This window comes from Malaya genurostris, chromosome 2, assembly GCF_030247185.1.
Source record: "Malaya genurostris strain Urasoe2022 chromosome 2, Malgen_1.1, whole genome shotgun sequence".
Lineage (NCBI taxonomy): Eukaryota > Metazoa > Arthropoda > Insecta > Diptera > Culicidae > Malaya > Malaya genurostris.
This window is the reverse complement of record NC_080571.1, coordinates 115,650,434-115,666,411: the sequence shown is the minus strand read 5'-3', so window position 1 is coordinate 115,666,411 and position 15,978 is coordinate 115,650,434. Positions and strand designations below refer to the sequence as shown.

Genomic DNA, 15,978 nt, shown 5'->3' with positions numbered 1-15,978 from the left:
ACCAAATTCGGATATGAGTTGAAGTAATGCGTAAATATTAATAATTATTAATTAAACTTTCTCATTGGTAAACAGAATATTACTAACGTCATCTATTCAATTGTTCGGTATATTACCTCAGAGAACACTCATACTAGCATACAATACCTCAACGAAAATAAGTATGATTTGATTTTTCTTTTCTTGTCAAATTTCCTACTGATACTGATATAGATTACCAGCAAGCGGGGCTTGATAATACTATATCGATTTTGATTGGTTCTTTTCGGCAAGCATTAACTGAGATGAGAATGAGAATACTTTAACGAAGCGAATAGTTTCATTTCCATTTTCTCAGTTTCCAATTGAAAAAAAAACACAGTCGTTTAAATGCAAACAAACTACAAGCTTAAAATGAATAAAATTAGTTTTATAAAAATAATAAAATTTTTATTAATCATTTTTAAAAATAAATACAATTTATTGGGTCTAAACTTCATATAAATAAAAAAAATATACTTTACAGTTTTCGAAAGTAAAAAAATATTCTATTGAAATTATTCTATATATATAGTTAGTATATAATACAGTTGATAGTTATTACAACACGCTCAATAAAATATTTTACTATTTAAATAATGTTAATAACAAAATGTCTGTTCAATGTTTTTTGGCAAAACTATATACTCGAAAATCGAACGTAAAGAACAATTTACTATAATTCTTTCAAAAGTTTAGAGAGCATAACTATCGTACATATCAAGACGCTAACAAAATCCTGGATTCGTGTGTTCGATGACACATCGTTTGCAGTATTTCTTTACCGCTCGATATCCTTCGATCGAAATCTGACAATCCTGAATATTGAGCTGCTGTAGTCCCCGACAATAATAGGCAATACATTGAATCCCCCGGTCAGTTATCATATCACAGTTGCGTAAACTGAGCTTTTTCAGATTTGGACAGCTTTCAGCTAGCGCCCGCAGTCCAGCATCACTGACGTCACACTTGCCGATATCAAGGGCGCGCAACCGAGGACATGATCGAGCGAGTACGTTGATGGAATCATCACTTACTGCCTCACAGCCACGTGCATTTAGATAACGCATCTTGTAGCACCGTCGTGCGATCACTTTCAGACCAGCGTCTGAAACTTGATCACATTTGGCCACCGAAAGGTAGCGCAGCGTAGCACCCAATTTGGCCAGCTCGTACAGACCGAAGTCCGTAATGCTGGTGCAATCCGATACGCTCAGCTCCCGTAAAGCTATGCAGAAATTAGGGATAAATTTTAGGCCAGCATCTGAGAATAAAGGAAAAAGGTATAATTCACCTGATATTTGTTTACATTTGTCAATAATTTACCTGTTACTTGAACACATCGTCTTAAATAGAGATAAACCAACAGAGGACAATTCTTGGCTATTATTTTGAGCCCCGAGTCCGAAATCGAAGCACAATCAGTAAGATCTAGATACTGTAGTAGCAATCGACGTGGAGGTTCAAGGCCCGGATTGACATTAATGCAAGTAATGTGAGCGCATCCTGAAAAAGGTGAATGTGTCGAAAAAATATCATAGAAGAACAAATTTCTTTACTAACCGGTTATATCAAGATGTTGCAAGTTCGTACATTTGGTAACCAAATCGAACAAAGCTTGATTTGTAATGGTCACACTGTTTTGAACCTGCAAGTGGGTAATTTCAGGACATCTCCGCGACAATAGTTGCAGCCCTTTGTCTCCTAGTCTACAGCCGTCACTTAGTAGCACTCGTTCCACGCCAGGACACGCACCATTTCGAGTTTGTCCACAAAGTCTCCTTAAGATTGTTTTGATTGCTCTATCTCCGCTGTTATTTTCTCCTGAAAACGACAAAAAAACTCGATTAATGAATCCTTCTGCAACTACAAAAGCTGCGAATATTGACCGTTCATACCTTTAATCTTGATAATTTTCCAAAGTGCAGGATTCCAGATAACTGTTTCGAATCGTTTACAAACACGCGCTATATTGCACAGTTCGCGGCTATCGAGCCATTCGAATACCTTCGCCATTAAATCGTCTGAGAGTCTGTCGAACAGTGGCCCAGAGCGGTACAAAATACTGCTGCTACCATTGAGTAAATCACTGTCACCAAGGCTACCATTGATGAGCTGATTACTGCTGTTCAGGCTGCCTGTGCCGTTGGCCGTTGATAAGCTACTACTGGGCGCTGCTGTGTTCCACGAAGCCGGAATAGATGACTGCTGTTGACCGGATGGTGACGGAGATACTAGCGTGTGGTAGCCTTGGTCCAAGCTCGGAGAAAAGCGACCGTATCGCGAAAGGCCATCATTGAAGTGTTGTGACTTGGTTAGATGTATTCTGGAATGGAAATGTGTTTCCGGTTAAAATCGGGATAAAATAAATTAATATTAATGGCAGTAATGAAAATATGTTTAAAGAGAAATCAATAAATGATTCACTATTTCGGAGATATTTATATAATTTTAACCTAGTTGCGATCGTTCGCTGGATTTCGGGAACATGTTTTTATGCTCCGACAGAACTAACATTTATTTGATATCACAGATAAAAATATTTTGTAAATTTACATCTATTTTCATGAACATATTTGGAACAGGCAATTAAACATAAAATTATTTCACAATTCTGTACGTTTCAATACAATTTAATCACAAAACTGAGCGTTAATTGAAAGATACAGTTCTATTCATTTAAAATTCAATGCAATTCAATTTATTTTGGCATCGATGATGGGTTTCAATGAAATATTCGATTCAACCCATGTCTATTCCTTGTCAATACTGATTTACATGTCGTGTAAATTTCATTATTTCTTTCTGTGATGGTATACTGGTTTTGCGAGATAGTATCCGAACTCTTAAATGAATGTTTAGGTGGATGAGGTATAAGGTAGTATTGCTCGAATTTGGCAAGAATCGATAGTTCAATATTATATTAATTATATTATATTATCATATTACTTTTTATCATTCAGTAAAAACCATTCAAGCGAAGAGGTTGTGTTTCGATTGTACTGGCTCGTGAGTTAACGGCTGCTACCGAGACAATTCTAAGCTTCAGGTAGTTAAACTGCCCATAGCAAACGCAATATTCGGGGCGTTTCCCGACTGGAAAGCTAGCAACGAAGGCCATCCCGTTCATACGCACAGAGGTGTAGAGACACAGAGGTGCCATCGCATAAAGGTACGAAGACGAAGGGGTGCAAAGGCACAGCGGTGCTAAAGCAACCCAGTGCTGATCTACCAGGTACCAGAATTTGTACGCTGCGTAGGATCAAAAGAGACGGCATATATCGCGAGGTGCTACACTGCAAGCATCGCATTTGATCGCCACCAAGAGCAAAAGCACTGTACCTGGGGTCAAGTACAGGCAGCACAGCAAGTGCAGTGGTGTCCACAACGACGGCAGAGCAACTGAGATAGCAGTAAACGACAGAAGACTACCAATTGGAAACAGCAGAAGACTGCCAATTGGAAATCGTTGGAAGAGCTTCACGTCGTTCTTCACGATAAAGGAACAGAGACATCAGCTACAAGGTAGATTTAATTTAATTTATTTTTTATTTCTTATATCTGAAATTTTACTAAACATAAGTTTTTATTTTGGTATTATTAATTTACAAAAAATTTAATGTAATGGATGATCTCATGGAAGATCATCCGAATCCGATTCCGGATACTAGTAAGAGTTTAAATACTCCGAGGGCTAAACATTATCCACAGGGTACCTCTGGGCCATGGATAGTCTATCTTCGAAAAAAAGAAAAGATTTTAAACTTGATGCAAATTACAAAGGATTTGTCATCACATTTCTCTGAAGTTAAAGAAATCTGTAAGGTTAATAGAGATAAAATTCGAGTTGTTGTTAACGACTTGAAACAGGCAAACGATATTGTAACCTGTAAATTATTTGCTATTGAATATCGAGTTTACATTCCATCGAAGGAGGTAGAAATTGACGGTGTTGTGACTGAAGAAAGTCTGACAGCAGATGATTTACTTAAAAATGGAGTTGGCCGTTTTAAAAACTCCATGCTTGAGGGAGTTAAGATACTCGAATGCAAACAATTGTACTCAGCATCTATTGTCGATGGAAAAAAGTCTTATCGTCCCTCAGATTCGTTTCGCGTAACATTTGCCGGATCTGCATTGCCTAGCCATGTCTATATCGATAAAATTCGTCTTCCTGTTCGGCTTTTCGTACCGCATGTTATGAATTGCACGAACTGTAAAAAATTCGGACATACAGCTACTTACTGTAGTAATAAGTCCAAATGTATCAAATGTCAAGGGCCTCATAAGGATAATCTTTGCGATGAAGATGTTGAAAAATGTGTTTATTGTGGGGAAAGTGCTCATGATGATCTTTCAGTGTGCGCTGCATTTAAGCTGCGTAAAGACAAAATGAAGCTTTCTTTAAAAGCATGGTCTAAGCGCACATATGCAGAAATGCTCAAAACGGTCATACATGTCTCCCCTTTGGAAACCGAAAACGGTTTTTCAAATCTTGCGGAGCCAGAGGAATCTGACTCTGACGGAAATAGTGAAGATACCTCGTTTGTCACTCCTCAAGGGTCTGTTAAGAGGAGATTACCAAACCATAAAATACCAAAAAAGACACCTAAAATTACACCTTCAAAAAAAGATCCCCGTGTTAAAGCTAAAAAGCCAAATTTAAAACCAAAAACTGTGCCTCCTGGTTTGTCAAATTCACAAACCAATCCAGGAACTAGCTCAAGAAAAGACAATAATCCAGTGGGCTCCATTTTACATTCACCAACAGGATTACTGAAATTTTCGGAAATTGTAGAATGGATTTTCGCTGCATTCAATATTTCTGAACCGCTAAAGACCATCATAACAGCATTCCTTCCAATAGCTAGAACTTTTTTGAAACAGTTATCAGCTCAATGGCCAGCTCTTTCAGGTTTTATATCATTTGATGGATAATTTATCACCCGCCGCAAATGATTCAATCACTGTCCTGCAGTGGAATTGTCGAAGCATCATGCCAAAACTTGATTCATTTAAAGTTTTGTTGCATAGTCAAAAATGTGATGTATTTGCTTTGTGCGAAACATGGCTTACATCAAACATAGCCTTAAATTTTAATGACTTTAACATTATACGTCTCGATAGAGACTCCCCGTATGGTGGAGTGCTTTTAGGAATTAAGAAATGTTATTCCTTTTATAGATTAAACATTCCTTCGACTTCTAGTATAGAAGTTGTTGCTTGTCAAATAAACATTAAAGGAAAGGACATTTGCATTGCTTCGGTATATATTCCTCCAAGAGCTCAAGTTGGACAACGACAGCTTAATGAAATTGTCGAAGCCCTTCCTGCTCCACGTTTGATTTTAGGAGATTTCAATTCGCACGGAATGATGTGGGGTTCCGTTTACAATGACAGCAGATCATCTCTAATATATAATATTTGCGACAATTTTAGCATGACGGTACTAAATATGGGTAGCATGACACGGATCCCAAGACCTCCTGCACGTCCAAGTGCATTAGATTTATCTCTTTGTTCGACTTCAATTCGACTAGATTGCACCTGGAAAGTATTTCCTGATTTACATGGTAGCGATCATTTACCAATCATCATCTCAATTAGCAGTAACAAAGGCATTGCTAATTCAGTTAATATTCCATATGATTTGACAAAAAATATTGACTGGATTAAATACCAAAGTAATATTTCAAGTGTCTTAACTTCAATGGAAGAGCTCCCCCCACTTGAAGAATATGACTTCCTCGTTTGTTCGATTCTGGAAGCCGCAGAACAAGCCCAAACCAAACGATTTCTTGGTCCATCGTCTAACAGAAGGCCTCCAAACCCTTGGTGGGACAAAGAGTGCTCAGATGCTAAGCACGCGAAACAAAATGCTTTCAAGACGTTTTTAAAACGAGGAGGAGGAACTCCTCAGAATTTTGAAAATTTCTTGACTTTAGAAACCAAGTACAAGAGCATACTTCGGGCCAAGAAATGTACCTATTGGAGACATTCTGTCGAAGGTTTGTCAAGAGAAACCTCAATGAGCACTCTTTGGAATACGGCCAGACGAATGAGGAATCGTAACGTAGGAAATGAGAGTGAGGAATACTCGAACCGATGGATATTTGATTTTGCGAGGAAAGTTTGTCCAGATTCTGTTCCTACGCATAGCATTATACGGGAATCTCCTCCAAATAATGGTTCCATTGATAGCTCCTTTTCAATGATGGATTTTTCCATAGCACTCATGTCTTGTAACAATAACGCTCCTGGGTTGGACAGAATTAAATTCAACTTGGTGAAGAATCTGCCCGACCTCGCAAAAAGACGTTTGTTGGAATTGTTTAACAATTCCACCTGACTGGAGGCAGGTGAAAGTTATCGCCATTCAAAAGCCGGGGAAACCAGCTTCCAATCACAACTCATATAGACCCATTGCGATGTTGTCCTGCATCAGAAAATTGTTCGAAAAAATTATTCTACGACGTCTCGACACTTGGGTCGAGACGAACGGTTTGTTGTCAGATACTCAGTTTGGCTTCCGTAGAAATAAAGGGACGAATGATTGCCTTGCATTACTTTCGTCTGACATCCAAATTGCCTTCGCTCAAAAGCAACAAATAGCATCTGTATTTTTAGACATTACAGGAGCATTTAATTCAGTTTCCATTGATGTTCTTTCAGACAAGCTCCACCAACATGGACTTCCACCGGTTATAAATAATTATTTGCACAACCTTTTGTCAGAGAAACGCATGCATTTTTCACATGGCGATTTGGCAACATTCAGAATTAGCTACATGGGTCTACCGCAAGGCTCATGCCTCAGTCCGCTCCTTTATAATTTTTACGTGAATGACATTGACAGCTGTCTAGTAACCCCATGTACACTAAGACAATTGGCAGATGATGGCGTGGTGTCAGTTACTGGACCCAAAGCTATTGATCTGCAAAAACCATTGCAAGATACCTTAGATAACTTGTCCGTTTGGGCTGTTCATCTGGGTATCGAATTCTCTGCGGAGAAAACAGAGCTGGTCGTCTTTTCAAGAAAGCATGATCCCGCGCAGCTTCAGCTTCATATGATGGGAAGAATGATCCAACAGGTTTTGACTTTCAAATACCTTGGGGTGTGGTTTGATTCCAAATGCACGTGGGGAGGACACATTAGGTTTCTGATAACAAAATGCCAACAAAGAGTAAATTTTCTTCGAACAATAACAGGATCTTGGTGGGGTGCTCATCCGGAAGATCTAATAAAATTGTATCAGACAACGATACTTTCAGTGATGGAATATGGATGCGTTTGCTTTCGTTCCGCTGCAAACTCTCATATTATCAAACTGGAGCGAATTCAGTATCGTTGTTTGCGAATTGCTTTAGGGTGCATGCATTCGACACATACAATGAGTCTTGAAGTTCTGGCGGGAGTTCTTCCATTGAAAGATCGTTTTTGGGAGCTTTCATCGCGACTGCTAATAAGATGTGAGGTTCTGAATCCCCTGGTTATTAATAACTTCGAAAGGCTAGTTGAGCTTCAATCTCAAACAAGATTCATGACAGTATATTTTAACCATATGTCACAGGAAATCAACCCTTCAAGATATATTCCTATCCGTGTCAGCCTCCTAAATGTCCCTGACTCAAATTTATTTTTCGACACATCCATGCAGCGCGAAGTGCGTGGAATCCCGGAACACCTACGCTCGATGGAAATCCCAAAAATATTTACAAGTAAGTTCAGGCATATTGACTCTGAGAAAATATTTTACACGGACGGATCACGAATTGAAGAGGCTACTGGGTTTGGTATATTCAACAATAATGTTTCGGTCTCATTTAAGCTTCAAGAACCTGCATCTGTTTATATAGCAGAGTTAGCAGCAGTTCATTATAGTTTGAGTGTAATCGTCACATTATCTCCAAACCATTATTTTCTTTTCACAGATAGTCTGAGCGCAATTGAAGCTATTCGCTCAAACGCCGCTTGCAAAAATGAACCTTTTTTCTTGGGCAAAATAAAACAGTGCCTGAACGTCATATTGAATAATAATTATCAAATCACAATAGTTTGGGTTCCGGCTCATTGCTCCATTCCAGGCAATGAAAGAGCCGATATTTTAGCCAAACGTGGTGCTATTGAGGGTGAAATTTATGAGAGACCGATTGCTTTCAACGAATTCTATAGCGCGTCTCGCCAAAGAACACTTGCCAACTGGCAAGCTTCTTGGGATAAAGATGATCTGGGTCGGTGGATGCACTCAATTATTCCTAAAATATCGACAAAGGCATGGTTCAGGGGACTGGATGTGAGTAGAGATTTCATTCGTGTGATGTCCAGACTCATGTCCAATCACTACACGTTAGATGCACATCTCCTTCGAATTGGACTTTCCGAGACTAATCATTGTGCTTGCGGCGAAGGTTACCGCGATATTGACCATGTTGTTTGGACATGCGTGGAGTTTCGTGATGTCAGATCTCAACTAATAAATTCCTTGCGTACCCAAGGTAGACTATCCAATGTCCCAGTTCGCGACATTCTTGCTTGTCGTGACCTTCCATACATGAAACTTCTTTATCATTTCATTAAATCCATTGGAGTTCCAATTTAAATTTTATTTTATGTTAGACTGTTTTCTCTTCCATGAGTTCAACCAATAGCCAACTATAGGATATTGAATATAAGTGGTGAACTGATACAAACAATCCTGAAATAGTTATAAGATCATGTACAAAATAAATGTATTTTATTTAATGTAATTTAAAATAGCAACTCGCTTGATAAAAACAGTGTTTAGATTAACTAATGAGTACCAACATACTAATATGATATTCGAAATGTATTAGGTTTAAACTAAAAGGTGATTTTTTTGAGGTTAGGATTTTCATGCATTAGTATTTGCTCAGATTTTTTGAGGTTATGATTTTCATGCATTATTATTTGCTCAGTATGCTCTGACATTTCATCATGAATAGACTTACTAACGAGCAACGCTTGCAAATCAGTGAATGGGCCCTAGAAAAGTTGGCAGAAAATCCGCTTTTTTATCGACAAATTTTGTTCAGCGATGAGGCTCATTTCTGGTTGAATGGCTACGTAAATAAGCAAAATTGCCGCATTTGGAGTGAAGAGCAACCAGAAGCCGTTCAAGAACTGCCCATGCATCCCGAAAAATGCACTGTTTGGTGTGGTTTGTACGCTGGTGGAATCATTGGACCGTATTTTTTCAAAGATGCTGTTGGACGCAACGTTACAGTGAATGGCGATCGCTATCGTTCGATGCTAACAAACTTTTTGTTGCCAAAAATGGAAGAACTGAACTTGGTTGACATGTGGTTTCAACAAGATGGCGCTACATGCCACACAGCTCGCGATTCTATGGCCATTTTGAGGGAAAACTTCGGAGAACAATTCATCTCAAGAAATGGACCGGTAAGTTGGCCACCAAGATCATGCGATTTGACGCCTTTAGACTATTTTTTGTGGGGCTACGTCAAGTCTAAAGTCTACAGAAATAAGCCAGTAACTATTCCAGCTTTGGAAGACAACATTTCCGAAGAAATTCGGGCTATTCCGGCCGAAATGCTCGAAAAAGTTGCCCAAAATTGGACTTTCCGAATGGACCACCTAAGACGCAGCCGCGGTCAACATTTAAATGAAATTATCTTCAAAAAGTAAATGTCATGTACCAATCTAACGTTTAAAATAAAGAACCGATGAGATTTTGCAAATTTTATGCGTTTTATTGTTTAAAAAAGTTCTCAAGCTCTTAAAAAATCACCCTGTACTATGTATTGTGGATGCCACGGCGAAGAAAAACTTATGTATATTGCCTATGAAATAAACGTATTTATGACAAAAAAATATTATTTTTATAAACATTTTCTGCACGCCGGATGGGTCTTAAATTTTACGGAGAGAGAAGGTAACTTATTTCTTTCTTTTTATTGTGGAGATGAACTGAGCTCCTCGGCAGATGCTAGAACATATTCCAGAAAGCAACTCGATTAAATAGCGCTGAATCTGTACTACAGTGGTAGACATTCGTTTAGCCGATCCCAATTTTGTCTATGTATTTTATGAATAAAATAGTACTTAATGTTTTTCTATAGTTTTATAGATAAGATTCATTTATTTTTCAACAAATTGATTCTTTTAGATCTCACACTTGTTGGCATTTGGAGGTGAAAATAGATAAAAATAATGAAAATTGGTTAGACATTTGTTCAGCAGAATGGATCACTTCAAAAGTTCGATTTGGCATTGAATCTGACAGTCTGGGAATGCTATCAAATTGACCTTCATTGGCATAAACCATTTTTGTTAAGATTCCTAAGAGTGTTTCCATTGGATTGCAATCAGGATTCCAAGCTGGTCAGTCAAGTAGCGAAATGTTTTTCTCAGCGAACCAAGCCTAGGATTTCTTGGAGACGTGAATAGATGCATTATTCTGCTGAAATACTATGTCTCTATTGGAATCGTTCTCAATATGACCGACCAAAACATCATCCAACAGCTCCACATACATTTCGGAATTCGTCCGGGTTGAGATGAAACTATTCGGATGTTTTGCATGATAGGAATCAGCACCCCAAAATGTTTTTGCCTTTCTCATATAGAAAGGTTATGCAATCACTGTGAAAACCGACTTTTGAACCGAGGCCCGGAGGGTCGAGTGTCATATACCGTTCGACTCAGTTCGTCGAGTACGCAAAATGTCTGTGTGTGTGTGTGTGTGTGTGTGTGTGTGTGTGTGTTTTTTATAAGGTGAAATGCATTTACGCACGGAGTGTGGGACTCTCCACAGGACTACCCAACTGTTGATTGGAACTACCCACTAAAACACCTTGGATCTCCAACCCTACCTCCCCGGCACCACCGCTAGGTATTACTTCGGGGTGTGTGTATGTGTGTGTGTATGTGCGTATGTGTGTATGTAACGTTTTTTTGCACTAACTTTTCTCGGAGATGGCTGATCCGATTTTCACACACTAAGATTCAAATGAAAGGTCTTGTAGTCCCATACAAAATTCCTTAATATTATTTGAATCCGACTTCCGGTTCCGGAATTATGGGGTAAAATGTGCAAAAAAATGTGAAAACAAGTGCACTAACTTTTCTCAGAGATGGCTGAACCGATTTTCATAAACTTGAGTTCAAATGAAAGGTCTTGTAGTCCCATACAAAATTCCTGGATATTGTTTGGATCCGACTTCCGGTTCCTGAGTTATGGGGTAAAAAATGAAAATATGTTTTCTAGCTTTTCTCATAGATGGCGCGACCGATTTTCATAAACTTAGGTTCAAATGAAAGGTCCTGTGGTCCCATACGTAAATCCTGAATTTCATCTGGATCCGACTTCCGGATCCGGAAATATAAAGTCAAGTGTGTTAAAAATTGTATACCATCACTGAAAAGGGCGAAAAACCGTAAAAAGTGTCCTAAATCGACCTCAAATCTTCTCCAATTAATAGTTTTTATCAGTTGACGGTCAGAAATGATGTTAAGTGACATTATTTTTATTTTTTAAAGGATATTCCTAGCACGGGGTTCATAAGCAACAATACATACGAAATTAGAAATGCTTTACTGTGCACATTTTGCAGAGTAATTCTATTTCGGAAATTATCTATCAGTGCATTTCTATATCATTTGTGAGTTTAGTGTTCAAGCCAGGGTTGCGAACGGTACTGGAGAATGATACGAAACAGCAGACATTCAAACCGCGCAAATGACAGCAGTCGCCGATTGTACTTCGCCACGACTGCAGGAGATGAAAAATGTCGTAGGTCTCATGACATTTTTTCTCGTGAATGTCGCCGTTTGCTCTCATCGATAGCTGTTCTAATCTATTCAATCTGAGAATGGCTAGCTACAATAAACAGTAGCTCCTTCAATTTCAACAACTTTCGAGAGACAGTCGCCAACAAGGCTTAACTTTGAAATTCGTTTTATGTCGATTCTCATGAGGTGTAGGGGGACATGCACAAGAAAGTCTTGCCTCCCAATGCAGACGGTTTTTTTGTGTATCCTTACGTGTTTTGTTTCTCTGCACTTCCGTTGGAAGGAAGCGGTTCAGTGAGAAAAGCAAAGGAAATGCTCTGACTTCCAGAATTTGGATGCACTTTTTCGATCAAACAATTAAACCCCGTTTAGCATGAACCAGAATTGTAGAAGTAATAGGAGCGCAAAACTTATTATCTCTGCTGTAAGATTTCTTGCCTTTGCGTCATATTCGAAAGGCAAAAGCTGCGCTCCTGATACTTCGTGTATGAAATTTATGTAAATAATTGTAATATTTTTGAATCATCTGCATGAACAAGCTTTGTGATTGATTTTTTTCAAAACTGAAATTGAACCGGTAATAAAAGCACCGCCGTTCGCATTAAATTTATCGCCACAGATCAATCACAGCGGATATAACAGTCTCGTTATGAAAATGTCATGACATTTTGAGCTCGTGACATTCTCGAAACCCGTGACCAAAAATGAACAAAGCAGCTACTTATCCAGTATGTATCTACACTACCACAAAGCGAACGCTGTGGCTTTGACTGCTGTGAGAGAGTGCGACGAAATTAACTGCTCTCATTGTTGCTGTCGTGTGTCGTGGCTCTCATGATTGCGCCAAGCTCTCGTGTTAGTGCGAGTTGGCTACTGTTGAACGTAGCAGCTGCGCATATCGTTGGCAGTGACTGTCTTATGCTTGGCAACAGTATAAAAAAATGTCAAATTTTCGCACCCCTGGTTCAAGCTATAAGCAACTACTTAAATAAATTATATTTTCAAACTGTGTACATCACTACACGCAGAAAAATCGTGATTGTTCAAAACAACGAAACGAGTTTTGCCTTTAAAACAAATCAATCGTTGTTTCAAACCACAAAGTAATGCTTCGTACGAAGTTATCGTAGATTCAAACAAAATATGATGATTTAAACATGTTTGTATGGTTGTTCTAAACAAATGTCAACTGCTTCGAAAAAACATTGATTGTATCAAACCAGAATTATATCGTCACTTTATCATCAAAAACCTGTATTAATCCACCTAGTGGTGTAATGATGCCTTTCTCATGTATAATATTGTGGTATTCTATCATTTTTCTCTTCGATTTTTGAAGGAAACCAAGGGATTGTTTGTGCATGAACTAGTATAACATACAGAATGAAACAATACTTTGCTCGCGTAGGTTATTCTTAAGTAAACGAAGTGGGTTCACTATTATATGCACTTCCGGCACCGGAACCCGAGAACCGGTATAATCGAAATTTTGTGCATATTTTGTTTCGCCGGTTTAAGTGACGGTGTACAATATTGAACACACTTTACCCTATAACTCCGGAACCGGAAGTCGGATCTGGATGAAATTCAGGAATTCCGTATGGGACTGTGAGACCTTTCATTTGAATCTAAGTTTGTGGAAATCGGTCAAATCATCCCTGAGAAAAGTGAGTGAGATCCATTTTTATATATATGACCACTATTTCCGGTGCTTCCGAAACCGGATACCGGGAACCAGGAAAGCCGGAATTGGTTTGTTTACTTGCCTACAGATAATGACTATCGATTTCTGTAGTTTTGAGATCAGTTTAGAAAATTTGTTGCATGTTTTGTTTCGCTGGTTTAAGTGACGGTGTACCCTATATCTCCGGAACCGGAAGTCGGATCCGGATGAAATTCAGCAATTCCGTATGTGACCGTGTGACCTTTCATTTGAATCTAAGTTTGTGTAAATCGGACACACCATCCCCGAGAAAAGTGAGTGAGATCCATTTTGGTATATATGACCACTTTTTCCGGTGCGTCCGAATCCGGATACCGAGAACCAGGATAGCCGAAATCAGTTTGTTTACTCGCCTACTGATAATGACTATCGATTGGTGTAGGTTTGAAACCAGTTTAGAATTTTTTTACGTGTTTTGTTTCGCCGGCTTAAGTGACAGTGTACAATATTGAACACACTTTACCCTATAACCTCTAAACCGGAAGTTGGATCCGGATGAAATTCAGGAATTCCGCATGGGACCATGAGACCTTTCATTTGAATCTTAGTTTGTCAAAATCGGTTTAGCCATCTCCGAGAAAACCTAGTGAGATTATTTGACACATACACACACACACACACACACACACACACACACACACACACACACACACACACACATACATGCATACACACACATTGCTCAGCTCGATGAACTGAGTCGAATGGTAAATGACGTAAAAATGACAATTTTTACTAGTCGGTATTTCAAGTGATTGCATAACTTTTCTATATGAGAAAGGCAAAACGTTAATTAAAATTACACGCAATTTGATTAGTTTTGAAAAACATTTTTTTTTGCGTGTAGCATTTCAAAGCAATAATTGTCATGATTCCATAAAATTTTTAGAAATTTAAATTGTATCCAATTACATTACATTGCGACAGATTATATTGATTGTAATAGAAATTGCTCAATTGTTCAAATGATACCTCTTCGAAACGTTTTATTTTCCATTTGAAGTATATGTCATTGCGTGAAGTATATGTCATTGTACCGTTTTATTACCTGTTTGTGGTGCGTGTCACTGTTAGGTTTCCAGCATGATAAATCGAACGCGACAGTTCAGAAAAAAAAACAACAATTAAATCAGTTGTATCAAATTTTAATCAATCAAATTCAACATATTAATTGTTTTTGCGGGGTTTACAGTTTATGCATTAACATTTTTCTATCTTGACGAACTGAGTCGAATAATGTATGGTATATAGCGATTTGGTTCATTTCTCGAGTGAATTCACAGTGATTTCATAACCTTTCATCCGGCAATTGAATCTATATGAAACTTAATAACAGCTAATAGGATTACAGGACTTTTTTTTTAATCTAAGTTTGGGAAAATCGGTTCAACCATCGTGGGGAAAATTAAGTGCACATTTTTCCCTTCTCTTATTCATACACATCGAAAAAATATTGTAAAAATGAATAAATTTCGCGTAATTCTAACGCATTTTGCAATTCTTGATCATTATTTCCGGTACACATAGAACCAGATATCGGGATCCGGTACATCCGAAGTGAATAAATTTGAAAATAAGAAGAACTTATAGACCAGTTTTAAGGGAATCGCTACTAAAGGGGGGAATATTTTGCTGGTATTTTCTTGGCAACACTGTTTTTGATAGATCACGCTCATGGTGGTCTATAATTTAATCATGAATGGGCGTTGACCAAGGTGGAAGATTCACATTTTCACCGGAAATTGTGTTCAGCGGCGAAGCTCATTTCTGGTTGAATGGATACGTTAACAAGCAAAATTGCTGCATCTGGAGTGAAGCCAGAAGCATTGCAAGAGCTACTAATACATCCCAAAAAAGTCACTGTTTGGTGTGGATCACGGGTCGGTGGCATTTTTCGTGAATACCAGCCGATATGTTGGAGAGTGCCAAAATTGGACTTTGCGTATGGGCCATCTAAAGCGAAGCCGCGGCCAACAACGGCTTTATATATGAGAAAGATAAAACTCGAAAATACATTCCAAGAAGTATTTTTCACGAGTGAATCCGCTTGAACACAAAATGGAATAGGGGTAGATGGGGTAAAACGTACCCCTAAGGAAATGTTGCTATATCTTAACTATAGAGTATAACACGTAAGAGTTTCATGCATGACATTAAAAATTACTTATAACAGAGACATAATTGGTTTTTGGTTATTTTTCCAGATATGAATGAACCATCGCTACCAACATTTTATACTAATATGTTGTTTTGGCGGACTTTCAGTTTCATAAAAAATTTCAGTGAAAAAAATCGGTAACTTTTGAGAGAAGAAAAAGGTTCATTATGCCCGGGGGTACGTTTTACCCCATCTTTTCATAGATATCGTGAAGTATGCATGTCAGACAGACCATTTTTGAACTGTTCCATCATGTTTGTTATCATTTGTTTCAGAGATATCTTTTTAATTGATAAAAATTGC

The 15,978-nt window shown here is 38.3% G+C and overlaps 1 protein-coding gene across 1 annotated transcript in view; it reads right to left on the bottom strand.

Annotated features, from left to right (window-relative positions):
• Positions 1-592: 592 nt before the first annotated feature.
• Positions 593-15,978, bottom strand: part of LOC131428487 (F-box/LRR-repeat protein 7) — a 168,597-nt gene continuing 153,211 nt past the window's right edge. The window contains exons 4-7 of the mRNA XM_058592470.1: positions 1,917-2,344; positions 1,582-1,842; positions 1,345-1,524; positions 593-1,282 (exon numbers count right to left, since the gene is read on the bottom strand). Of these exons, the coding sequence (XP_058448453.1) occupies positions 747-1,282; positions 1,345-1,524; positions 1,582-1,842; positions 1,917-2,344 (1,405 nt within the window). The 3' untranslated portion in view covers positions 593-746. The remainder of the gene's footprint in view (positions 1,283-1,344; positions 1,525-1,581; positions 1,843-1,916; positions 2,345-15,978) is intronic.